This window comes from Oncorhynchus kisutch, unplaced genomic scaffold (assembly GCF_002021735.2).
Source record: "Oncorhynchus kisutch isolate 150728-3 unplaced genomic scaffold, Okis_V2 scaffold3717, whole genome shotgun sequence".
Classification (NCBI taxonomy): domain Eukaryota; kingdom Metazoa; phylum Chordata; class Actinopteri; order Salmoniformes; family Salmonidae; genus Oncorhynchus; species Oncorhynchus kisutch.
The window spans coordinates 10574-22939 of record NW_022265662.1 but is presented as its reverse complement, the minus strand read 5'-3'; the positions used below and the strand labels follow the sequence as shown (position 1 = coordinate 22939).

The 12366-nt window shown below is 48.3% G+C and overlaps 1 protein-coding gene across 1 annotated transcript; it reads right to left on the bottom strand.

The window, feature by feature from the left end:
* Positions 1 to 116: 116 nt before the first annotated feature.
* On the bottom strand, positions 117 to 12064 carry LOC109878465 (KH homology domain-containing protein 4). The gene is made up of 14 exons (XM_031820887.1): positions 11817 to 12064; positions 10714 to 10999; positions 10007 to 10126; positions 9642 to 9721; positions 9508 to 9560; positions 9019 to 9230; positions 8310 to 8518; positions 7424 to 7484; positions 6067 to 6124; positions 4215 to 4477; positions 2223 to 2357; positions 1936 to 2030; positions 1419 to 1693; positions 117 to 973 (listed from the first exon to the last, which is right to left on the bottom strand). The coding sequence occupies exons 1-14, from the start codon at positions 11843 to 11845 to the stop codon at positions 876 to 878; spliced, it is 1974 nt and encodes a 657-aa protein (XP_031676747.1). The 5' UTR covers positions 11846 to 12064; the 3' UTR covers positions 117 to 875.
* Between the last annotated feature and the right edge of the window lie 302 nt (positions 12065 to 12366).

Sequence of the window (12366 nt, the reverse complement as noted above, 5' to 3'; positions counted from 1 at the left end):
TGGACTACCACAACACTGTTACAGACTAACATGATGAAACCCTGGACTAGACTACCATAATGAAACCCTGGACTGGACTACCACAACACTGTTACAGACTAACATGAAACAAGATGAATGTTGTTTCCAAATCCATTTATTAATGTATTCCATGGGAACAGATTCACACCATTTTCCATTATACACAATATAACAGTAATAAATCAGTGAATTTGTGCAGAGCAGGCTCGGCCGCAGAGCAGGCTCGGCCGCAGAGCAGGCTCGGCCGCAGAGCAGGCTCGGCCGCAGAGCAGGCTCGGCCGCAGAGCAGGCTCGGTCGTAGAGCAGGCTCGGCCGCAGAGCAGGCTCGGCCGCAGAGCAGGCTCGGTCGCAGAGCAGGCTCGGCCGCAGAGCAGGCTCGGTCGTAGAGCAGGCTCGGTCGTAGAGCAGGCTCGGCCGCAGAGCAGGCTCGGCCGCAGAGCAGGCTCGGCCGTAGAGCAGGCTCGGCCGCAGAGCAGGCTCGGTCGTAGAGCAGGCTCGGCCGTAGAGCAGGCTCGGTCGTAGAGCAGGCTCAGTCGTAGAGCAGGCTCAGTCGTAGAGCAGGCTCAGTCGTGGATGGACAACTACATATGCTTTTTCAGATTTGAAATAAAAATGACCTTTTCAAATGAAAACGGTTTAATAATTCTAATAACATAAAGTAGCTTTATTTTTTGAGGGGGCCGTAGCAATGCGACGCTCTGTCCAATGTCCAGTAGTCGATGATGGTAATAGCAGAGCAAAGCTAGACTTGGGCTGAACACTGCAACCCAGCATCTAAGTGGAATGAGGACACTTTAGGGTGGGGCTGATGGGATTAGTGAAGGGTAGTGGGCCTATGAGTTAGAGTCTTACTGCTAGGAGTCCTCTCCCTCATCAGAAGAGTCCCCACCGTAGGGTACTAGGCATGAAGGCTTCTCCACTACCTTCGTCTTCTTCACCTCCTGAGGACAATCTGTAGAAAACAAAGACGGACAGCAAGAGACAGAAAGAGAGCAACACAGAGAGAGAGAGAGACAGAGAGAGACAGAGAGAGAGAGAGAGAGAGAGAGAGACAGAGGGCAAAACAAGAGAGGAGCCCAGCCCATGTTTGGATTGATCCACAGCCAGTCAGAGCAGAGGGATCACACAGACACCAGATGAGATAGACCCATGTTAGGTAGCAGCAGGTCCAGGAGACATGTGGAGAGAGAACAAGGGGAAGACAAAAGAACACATACAGGAAGTGACGGTTAGCACGGCTCAGCAAATCACAGAGGAGCTGGAACAGATCGTCTCCATTACTCCACTACTGAGGGGAGAAGACATCTTTGAAAACACCACTCAACTTCATCATGGTCAAAAAGTCTGCCCATTCAGGCATCAAGTACAGTGAAGTGTGTTCCCAGTAAGAAGCGTACCCTGTGATGCAGGGGCGCTGGGTGGTAGACTGGGTGGGACCTCTGGTACTGCTGTCTCCTTGGGTCTCTTGTGTGCCACAGGGCCGAGGGTTCTGGGTGGTAGACTGGGTGGGACCTCTGGTACTGCTGTCTCCCTGGGTCTCTTGTGTGCCACAGGGCCGAGAGTTCTGGGTGGTAGACTGGGTGGGACCTCTGGTACTGCCGTCTCCCTGGGTCTCTTTCGTGCCACAGGGCCAGGGGCCAGAAACACAGGGAGAGGCGGTGGCATCAACATCCTACAGACAGAGACAAAGGAACCAGGTGGAGAAACATCAGAGGCTTCATTTAGGGCTGTGTTCAGTAGGAGCAAAATGTACAAAAACAACCCAAAACTGGTCTGAACGTGTAACAAGAAACAATGGTTCTCTTTGATTCCGTTGTGCCCTTTTGAACACGACCCCGGTGGCTGCAACATTCGGGGCAAAACAAAACCAGTAACATTGTTAAGAAATTTAGAGCAGGAGATCTATGTCGAAACCTTTCAGCTCCTTGTCCCGACTCTTCCTCTCTCTGAGCTGGAGGTAGAGGAGGAGACTTCTCTCTCACCGGGGCCTCAGGTGAGCTGCTGGCAGGCTGAGAGGGAGAGAGACCGGTAGGACTGTTAGCAGAAGACCACTGATCAGTTTGAATTCCTAAAAACAAACGAACACCTCTGGGTTGGGGACAGCCTTTATTGACTTTGCTTTAGCCAGGTTATTCAGTTGACAAAAGCCCTTCTCTTAAATCATTCTCTCACATATTTCAGCAGTTTTATCTCCGTCTCACCTGAGAGGCTCGCTCATCCTCAGTCTTTTCCTGAAAGCGCCGTTTAGGACTTCCTGTCTCTGTCTGAGGGGAGCTGGATGACGACAGGTCGGTCTCCGTCTGGTCAGTCTCCGTCGGGTCAGTGCACCCAGGGTCCTGAGACACCAAGGTCAAACCCAAACAACAGTTAGTCTAATCCCTGGGGTCATCAATACACCTGGTCAGTCCTGCCCTTAAAATGGTGTCCCTCATCAATACATCTGGACAGTCCTTAAAATGGTGTCCCTCATCAATACATCTGGTCAGTCTTTATAACGGTGTCCCTCATCAATACATCTGGTTAGTCCTTATAACGGTGTCCCTCATCAATACATCTGGTCAGTCCTTAAAATGGTGTCCCTCATCAATACATCTGGTCATCTGGTTAGTCCTTATAACGGTGTCCCTCATCAATACATCTGGTCAGTCTTTATAACTGTGTCCCTCATCAATACATCTGGTCATCTGGTTAGTCCTTATAACGGTGTCCCTCATCAATACATCTGGTCATCTGGTTAGTCCTTATAACTGTGTCCCTCATCAATACATCTGGTCATCTGGTTAGTCCTTATAACGGTGTCCCTCATCAATACACCTGGTCAGTCCTGCCCTTAAAATGGTGTCCCTCATCAATACATCTGGTCAGTCCTGCCCTTAAAATGGTGTCCCTCATCAATACATCTGGTCAGTCATTATAATGGTGTCCCTCATCAATACATCTGGACAGTCCTGCCCTTAAAATGGTGTCCCTCATCAATACATCTGGACAGTCCTGCCCTTAAAATGGTGTCCCTCATCAATACATCTGGTCAGTCCTGCCCTTAAAATAGTGTCCCTCATCAATACATCTGGTCAGTCCTGTCCTTAAAATGGTGTCCCTCATCAATACATCTGGTCAGTCCTGCCCTTAAAATGGTGTCCCTCATCAATACATCTGGACAGTCCTGCCCTTAAAATGGTGTCCCTCATCAATACATCTGGTCAGTCCCGCCCTTAAAATGGTGTCCCTCATCAATACATCTGGTCAGTCCCGCCCTTAAAATGGTGTCCCTCATCAATACATCTGGTCAGTCCCGCCCTTAAAATGGTGTCCCTCATCAATACATCTGGTCAGTCCCGCCCTTAAAATGGTGTCCCTCATCAATACATCTGGTCAGTCATTATAATGGTGTCCCTCATCAATACATCTGGACAGTCATTATAATGGTGTCCCTCATCAATACATCTGGACAGTCATTATAATGGTGTCCCTCATCAATACATCTGGACAGTCATTATAATGGTGTCCCTCATCAATACATCTGGACAGTCATTATAATGGTGTCCCTCATCAATACATCTGGACAGTCATTATAATGGTGTCCCTCATCAATACATCTGGTTAGTCTTTAAAATGGTGTCCCTCATCAATACATCTGGACAGTCATTATAATGATGTCCCTCATCAATACATCTGGACAGTCATTATAATGATATCCCTCATCAATACATCTGGTTAGTCTTTAAAATGGTGTACAACTGAATCTCCTGGCTGCTATTAACTAATGAAACAGACATTTTCTAAACTGAAGTTCTGACTTTTCAGATAAGAAACCTTCTTGTTGTTGTTGCTTTCTTAAGAGTGTCATGGTGTTGTCTGTCCTAAACAACTGATCCCTGTCCTGAATCCTATTTGGACAATCCACCCATGTTCCTGTCAATACATACCTGTACTGGTTTCCTAGCCACTACGAACTACTAGGCCGAGGTACTGGTTTCCTAGCCACTACATACCTGTAATAGGCCGAGGTACTGGTTTCCTAGCCACTACATACCTGTAATAGGCCGAGGTATGGTTTCCTAGCCACTACATACCTGTAATAGGCCGAGGTATGGTTTCCTAGCCACTACATACCTGTAATAGGCCGAGGTATGGTTTCCTAGCCACTACATACCTGTAATAGGCCGAGGTATGTTTTCTTAGCCACTACGTACCTGTAATAGGTATGGGTGTGTCTTCCTGGGACAGACAGGATACTGAACCATAGCCTGAGAAGATGGAGGGTTTGTCGACAGGTTAGATTGACTGGGCTGACCACTAGCAGCACTAGTCCAATAGCCAGAGGGTCCTGGCGGTGTGGGGTAGCTGGTAGAGGCAGCATAGCCCCCAGACAGCCCGTTACACCCTGGGTAACCACTGCTGTACCAGCCCTGGCTAGAGTAAGAGCTATTAGCTGGGTATCCATGAGCTGGGTATGCTGAAAGGGAAGTATAGGAGATCAGGGTTAATGGATGTGATTGGAAGAGATCGTCATTCACAGACAGGGTTGTTGTCTGTCTGACTGTTCTGTTTGTTGTTGTTGTGCCACTAGAGACAGAAAGAGATTAATTTACCACAGTGGCTAGTTGTGTCTGTGGTTTAAGCAAACATAGGAAGTGATTTACGGAAACATTCTGGTCATTCTATAATATTCAAGACATTTGAGTAGGACATGGAGTTTCCCTGTCCACGTAACCTGGCTAGTCATTTCCCCCGATCAGGTAAACTCCCGGGCCTGGCTGGTCATTTCCCCCGATCAGGTAAACTCCCGGGCCTGGCTGGTCATTTCCCCCGATCAGGTAAACTCCCGGGCCTGGCTGGTCATTTCCCCCGATCAGGTAAACTCCCGGGCCTGGCTGGTCATTTCCCCCGATCAGGTAAACTCCCGGGCCTGGCTGGTCAATTCACCCGATCAGTTAAACTCCCGGGCCTGGCTGGTCATTTCCCCCGATCAGGTAAACTCCCGGGCCTGGCTGGTCAATTCACCCGATCAGGTAAACTCCCGGGCCTGGCTGGTCATTTCCCCCGATCAGGTAAACTCCCGGGCCTGGCTGGTCAATTCACCCGATCAGGTAAACTCCCGGGCCTGGCTGGTCAATTCACCCGATCAGGTAAACTCCCGGGCCTGGCTGGTCAATTCACCCGATCAGGTAAACTCCCGGGCCTGGCTGGTCAATTCACCCGATCAGGTAAACTCCCGGGCCTGGCTGGTCAATTCACCCGATCAGGTAAACTCCCGGGCCTGGCTGGTCAATTCACCCGATCAGGTAAACTCCCGGGCCTGGCTGGTCAATTCACCCGATCAGGTAAACTCCCGGGCCTGGCTGGTCAATTCACCCGATCAGGTAAACTCCCGGGCCTGGCTGGTCAATTCCCCCGATCAGGTAAACTCCCGGGCCTGGCTGGTCAATTCACCCGATCAGGTAAACTCCCGGGCCTGGCTGGTCATTTCCCCCGATCAGGTAAACTCCCGGGCCTGGCTGGTCAATTCACCCGATCAGGTAAACTCCCGGGCCTGGCTGGTCAATTCACCCGATCAGGTAAACTCCCGGGCCTGGCTGGTCAATTCACCCGATCAGGTAAACTCCCGGGCCTGGCTGGTCAATTCACCCGATCAGGTAAACTCCCGGGCCTGGCTGGTCAATTCACCCGATCAGGTAAACTCCCGGGCCTGGCTGGTCAATTCACCCGATCAGGTAAACTCCCGGGCCTGGCTGGTCAATTCACCCGATCAGGTAAACTCCCGGGCCTGGCTGGTCAATTCACCCGATCAGGTAAACTCCCGGGCCTGGCTGGTCAATTCACCTGATCAGGTAAACTCCTGGGCCTATATTCATAAAATGTCTTGGAGTAAGAATACTGATCTAGGATCAGGTTCCCTTCTTGTCCATTCAAATCCCAAACTGATCCTAGATCAGCGCTCAGTACTCAGAGGCTCTTTATGAAAACGGACCCTGGTTCTATGACTGTGGTATTTTAGTTACTGCGTGTTAGTTCTGGCGTGTGTGAGAGAGAGGGGAGCCTTACGTTGGGTGGAGCCGGTGGCTGTGTAGATGGACACCATGCGGCTATGTTCAGCTCTCACCTGGACGACAGACACACAGGGAACAGGATGACAACACTGAACTCTTTACAAAAGGGAAGTGAATCATGTTGAGCGAGTAATGAGGAAGAAATCCTGTGAATTAAGTCTCAGACAAGCAAGTATATCAATAACATTTAATACCACAACATGCATGGTAGAGAATTCAACGGTTCAGTCTGTACTGGTTCAGGATGTGAGTAGGTGCAGAACACCGTAGACTTGTGTCTGTAGGTCAGGTGGTTCACTCTACTGTTTCCTATAGGAGGTGGGTATCAGTGACAACTACACACTTCAATAGTTTCACCTTCTTTAACCTCCATCGTGGGGCGTGTTCATTAGGGCACGCAAACGGGGGAAAAACTTTTTTCCAAAATAATTTTTACAACAGAAAACAAAATGAGTCCAGGTTGTCCCTCCTCGTTTCAGTCAGTTTTCTTCTGTTTGGTGGCTAATGAACACGACCCACTTTAAATATTTATTTATTTAAGTAGGCAAGTCAGTTAAGAACAAATTCTTATTTTCAATGACGGCCTAGGAACAGTGGGGTTAACTGCCTGTTCAGGGGCAGAACGACAGATTTGTACCATGTCAGCTCGGAGGTTTTAACTCGCAACCTTCCGGTTACTAGTCCAACGCTCTAACCACTAGGCTACCCTGCCGCCCCTCCACTCTAACCACTAGGCTACCCTGCCGCCCCGTGTTCATGTACATTGGAGTCGTTTAGCATACGCTCCCACCTACACTGTCTGCTTCCCTTGCTGTGTATCAAACCAGATGTTATTGGTCACATACACAGGGTTAGTAGATGTTATTGGTCACATACACAGGGTTAGTAGATGTTATTGGTCACATACACACGGTTAGCAGATGTTATTGGACACATACACATGGTTAACAGATGTTATTGGTCACATACACATGGTTAGCAGATGTTATTGGTCACATAGTTAGCAGACGTTATTGGACACATACACATGGTTAGCAGATGTTATTGGTCACATACACATGGTTAGCAGATGTTATTGGTCACATACACATGGTTAACAGATGTTATTGGTCACATACACATGGTTAACAGATGTTATTGGTCACATACACATGCTTAGCAGATGTTATTGGTCACATACACATGCTTAGCAGATGTTATTGATCACATACACACGGTTAGCAGATGTTATTGATCACATACACACGGTTAGCAGATGTTAATGCGAGTGTAGTGAAATGCTTGTGCTTCTAGTTCCGACAGTGCAGTAATAACCAACAAGTCATCTGGGTGGAAACACTGTGCTGACTTACAGTTTCCAACAGGCTCTCTGTGAGTTTCTTGGCAGCTTCCAGCCCCGTGGAGTAGGGATGGCTACAAGAAAAGACAACCGTGTTGAAATGGGAAGAAACCGACAACAACAACCCACCACCACCACAGCAGGGAACAACTACAAGAGGAAATAAACTATTTCAGACCCTATGAGACGAACATATGGTTCACCAAACATCTAGGAGAGAGCAGCAGGACTGGTAGCTCGCCAACGTGTGGTGAGCAGTCTCTTCTGAATGCATACGAGTGAGTTGTAGAGAATTCAACTGTTAAGTCTGTACTGGTTCAGGATGTGAGTAGGTGCAGAACACCGTAGACTTGTGTCTGTAGGTCAGGTGGTTCACTCTACTGTTTCCTATAGGAGGTGGGTATCGGTGACAACTACACACTTCAATAGTTTCACCTTCTTTAACCTCCAAATAGTTCACATGGCTTTTGTACTCATCACAGGTTGGTGTATATTGATGAGTCCACCCCCCTCTTCAATGAAAATTCTAATATCAGGGTCTGCTGAGCCCTTATAGGCTGAGCCAGGGTCTGCTGAGCCCTTATAGGCTGAGCCAGGGTCTGCGGAGCCCTTATAGGCTGAGCCAGGGTCTGCGGAGCCCTTATAGGCTGAGCCAGGGTCTGCGGAGCCCTTATAGGCTGAGCCAGGGTCTGCGGAGCCCTTATAGGCTGAGCCAGGGTCTGCGGAGCCCTTATAGGCTGAGCCAGGGTCTGCGGAGCCCTTATAGGCTGAGCCAGGGTCTGCGGAGCCCTTATAGGCTGAGCCAGGGTCTGCGGAGCCCTTATAGGCTGAGCCAGGGTCTGCGGAGCCCTTATAGGCTGAGCCAGGGTCTGCGGATCGGGAAGTAAAATCTCCGTTACCTGATGTAGACGTAGAGTGGTTCGAAGGACTCCCGTCGTGAGGCCTGCTCTATGTACCCCGAGCCTTTCCCCCTGAGGAACACTCTGGCTCCCGTCTCTGTCTGGATGTGTCCCAGGTACATCCCTGCAGGACCCTCCACCTTCTCGTTCACATTGAACGAGGGCAGGGACTGATCCAGACCCACAAAAATCTTGACGTGCACAAAGCTCTTGATGGGAAGAGATGACAGTTACATTTGAATAATCCTGGGTCAGGTAGTTCAACCACCACATTACAAACATACTTCATCTTATGGACAACAGAAAGCGGTTAGAGTAGGGAGCTGGTCAATGTCTGAACTGCTAACCTTTTAATCCAACTAAATGACTAGCTAGAGAACAGTGTTGTGAGCAGCAGCAGTAACCGTGGTGTGTCTGTAGACCAGGGTGGTTCTCTCTGCTGTGTTAGTCTAGGAGGTGGGTATCAGTGAAGGTCACATGGTCTCAACTGGCCTCACCTTCATTACCTCCAGCTATGGGACATGGGCCAGATTGCAAACTGAAAAACACATTTCCCTGCTGCAAAATTGTGAACATTTTGCATTAGAAATCCCAGTTAGAGGATTCCCAGAGTTGGGAGGGAATAAGGAGGGAGGGAATCGTCCAAGCAGGATTTCTTAAAAACCTTTCAGGGGAAAATTCTGTGAGGACCAGGGACCCCTGTATCTACCCCTTGGTGTGGCGCGGCGGGCCGGTGTCCATGTGGCACAGGAGGGTTGACACTAGGCATCCTGGGTAGGTGTGGATGTGGGGCAGTCATGGGGCGAGGGGGCTGGGGGTAGAGAGGCAGTGGGGGTATGACGGGTCTCAGCTGGGATCCTAATGCTGCAGCTGTCCTCAACACATCCTCAGAGATGATCTCCTTTATCCTCAGCACTGCCTCTGTAAAACAACACAGGAAATAGATAGACAATGGGGTCTATGGGGGATAATCTAGTGAGAAAAACAACAGCCAGTCAACCACATCAACCCATGGTCATCCTCTGAGATGTGTGGTCTCCACTAGGTTGTGTAATGTACAACAGCCAGTCAACCACATCAACCCATGGTCATCCTCTGAGATGTGTGGTCTCCACTAGGTTGTGTAATGTACAGGATCCGAGGACAATAAAGTATCTACTGCCACTGTAGACAGGAGGGTGATAGAAAGTCTACTTACTATTGACCTCCTCTTGGCTCTTCCCCTGGACGTGTAAATACAAGGGCCTTTCTCTAAATGAGAAGAGTCGGTTAGAAACCCACGTGGTCCGAGTCCACTACAGATACACACAGTAACACCAACTGTATACATACACCCCCTTTCCATGGGACTTCTCTGCACTGGTCATGTAGTGGCCTCTGGTTGAGACGACTGCACCGCTGAACTGACGGATCTGAAACAAAAAAAGAGGGAACTTTTCAGTATTAGTTGGGGGCCACGAATACATCAAATGTATGTAGATACGTCTTCTAAATAGAATATATTAGATATATATTATACAGAAAGGGTTGTGATTTAGTCCGAGCGATGGTATCCACCCCCTTTTCATTCCTATAGGAGGAAAGGTCCAAGGTCCGCCCCAAATGCATTCTAAGGAGGAGCCAAGTGGAACGATGCTGGAGAAGAATCAAGGAGAGATGAAAACTCAGCCCCCCCCCCCCCCCCTTTTTTTTTTTACCTCTTCCTGTGTTTTCCCTTTGGTGAGCAGGTTTCTGCTGTTGATGGGCACATCGTTGATATCCACCTCTGTCACCACAGTCTCGTCTCCACTAGTGGCAGCCGACATACACAGAGGGATCTGTGGGCGACATGTTTCATATGAGTCCACATACAAACACTAAATAACTAAAGTCATTTTAGTCATGCAGTTGGGTCACTGTTTAACCCTCCCGGGAAGGCAACCAGGGGTTCAGGCTTTAGATCCTACTAAAGCACCTATTTGGCTGAACCAGGTTGTTAGTACTGAGCTGGAACAAAAGCCAGGGACTCACAGTGTGCAGAAGGACTAACTGAGTTAGAGAGACTGCCTAGAGTGTTGTGAGCAGCAGCAGTAACCGTGGTGTGTCTGTAGACCAGGGTGGTTCTCTCTGCCGTGTTACTCTAGGAGGTGGGTATCAGTGAAGGTCACATGGTCTCAACTGGCCTCACCTTCTATTACCTCCAGCTATGGGACATGGTTACATTATATTATGTGGTTGAAAACAATCCATCACTCTCCCTGTTCTCAGAGACAAGTTGCACCACTGAAGGAAACCATTCTAGTCTGTGGCTTGAGCCTCTTATGACTGGACAGGTGACCCTTAGGGCTGGATTAAATGCCTGCACAGTGATTCCTCAGGACCATGAGAGAGTAAGAGAAAGTTACATTAACCCTTGCACTCTCACCTTGCCAGGTAGTGGTGGAGGAACCATCAGTTTCCCCTTGGCCATCAGCATAGCGTTTATCTTAGCAGCCATAGCAGCAGCCATCTCCACACCTCCCCCTTGTGCTGCTGGCATCTCCCCCTGCAATGTCTGGGGCACCATGGGGCCTGCTACAGGGTGCTGGGCTAATTGAGGGGTCGTAGTGGCCGATGTGCAGGTCTGGGCAGAGGAAGCGAAGCCTTGCATGACGTCTACCCTCGTTTTGGGCTGAGCAGGCTGATCCCATCTGCTGCTATTGGTTAGGCACCTGGATCCAATATGATGGAGAGAAATTAGACAATTCAACATAAAGTGGCTTGAAACAATAACTAAACTGGGACGCGCTCCATATTGAGATTATATATCTTATCCAACAGTTTGGGGCTAATTTGCCCGGTTGCCTATCATTTCATCTTAACTCAAGATAATTTTGTAGGGCCGGGATCGAGGGCTAGTTTGTGTTCGCAAGCTAGTTAGCGTAACACTAGTCGCGAATGCGCGGATGCGATGCCTGCCAACATCAGTGTGCGTAGAGTTAGTAGGCCTCGGCATTCTCTTGAAAACTGTTCTGGCCTGTTCCTCTACAAATCATTTATCTTGGAGGGTAGTATCAGCAGGTAACCACAACTTTAGAGAGACCGCTTTCTTGACCCTCCACTAACTAGCGATATGTTAAGTGTCTAGTTAAACGACGTTAGACAATTTAACTTAGCCAGAAACCGGTGTTGCTAACTAACGTTAGCTCAATTAGCATACCGTTTTCTAGCAACGTTAGCACGGATCAACTTTACTGCTATGGTTAAAAACAAGAATATACGACTGTATATATACGACTGTGGCTTGGTCATCAATTTCGGATAAACCTTTACGAAATATTCTAGTTATAACGATTGTACTTTCATACAGTGGAATAAAACCGTTATCTAGCTAGCTGTAAAACCAGCAACCTCCGCTAACGTTACTGTACTAAGGTAGGTAGCTAACATGTTAGCACGAAGCTAAAATAAAAAAAATACGTGTTCTTGCGTCCGTAACTTATTCAAAATATAAAAGTAAATGGTACTAAATAAAAAAGTGTAACTTACGGTGTCTGTCCAGTCATCCCAGAAGACATAGCTAGTACAGTTCAATAACCAGAGGAATGCGTGTCCTAACTAGCCACTCTACTCAGCCCTGGACACGTCCTCAGGACTCCGGTCCGGTCGTAAAGGCCGCCGACGGTGTCGTACAGGGCAGTCTGGATTTCCGTTCCGCTCGTAATAAAAGCACCCCGGGAACTTCACACTGTCGTCAACTGCATAACACCAGAGAAAAGTCAAAGAAAAACTGACAAATCTTTCTTCTTCGTGTGGCTTTTCGGACAGACTAGACGCTATGTTGCGTTTTGCTGCCTTTCACCGTTTGGAAAGTGCATTGCACATTTGTTCATTTTATTTATAAAAAAAATACTGTTGTCGCATAAGTATTTACCCTGGTTGTTTAAACAAGCCTAAATTAATTTAGAATTACAATGTGGCTTAACAAATCACATAATACATTCTATGGACATGATTTCTGAATGACAACCCCTTCCTCTGTCCCCCATATATGTTCAACAGCTGTAAGGCACCTCAGTGAAGTATTGAATTTCAAGCA

Excerpts from the sequence above, each read along its gene's own strand:
- LOC109878465 (XM_031820887.1), bottom strand. The coding sequence starts at position 11,845 with ATGTCTTCTGGGATGACTGGACAGACACC. Across the intron at positions 9,561-9,641 it reads AAGTCCCATGGAAAGGGGGT|AGAAAGGCCCTTGTATTTAC; the intron begins GTATGTATACAG and ends CTTCTCATTTAG. Across the intron at positions 974-1,418 it reads CAGCGCCCCTGCATCACAGG|ATTGTCCTCAGGAGGTGAAG; the intron begins GTACGCTTCTTA and ends TGTTTTCTACAG.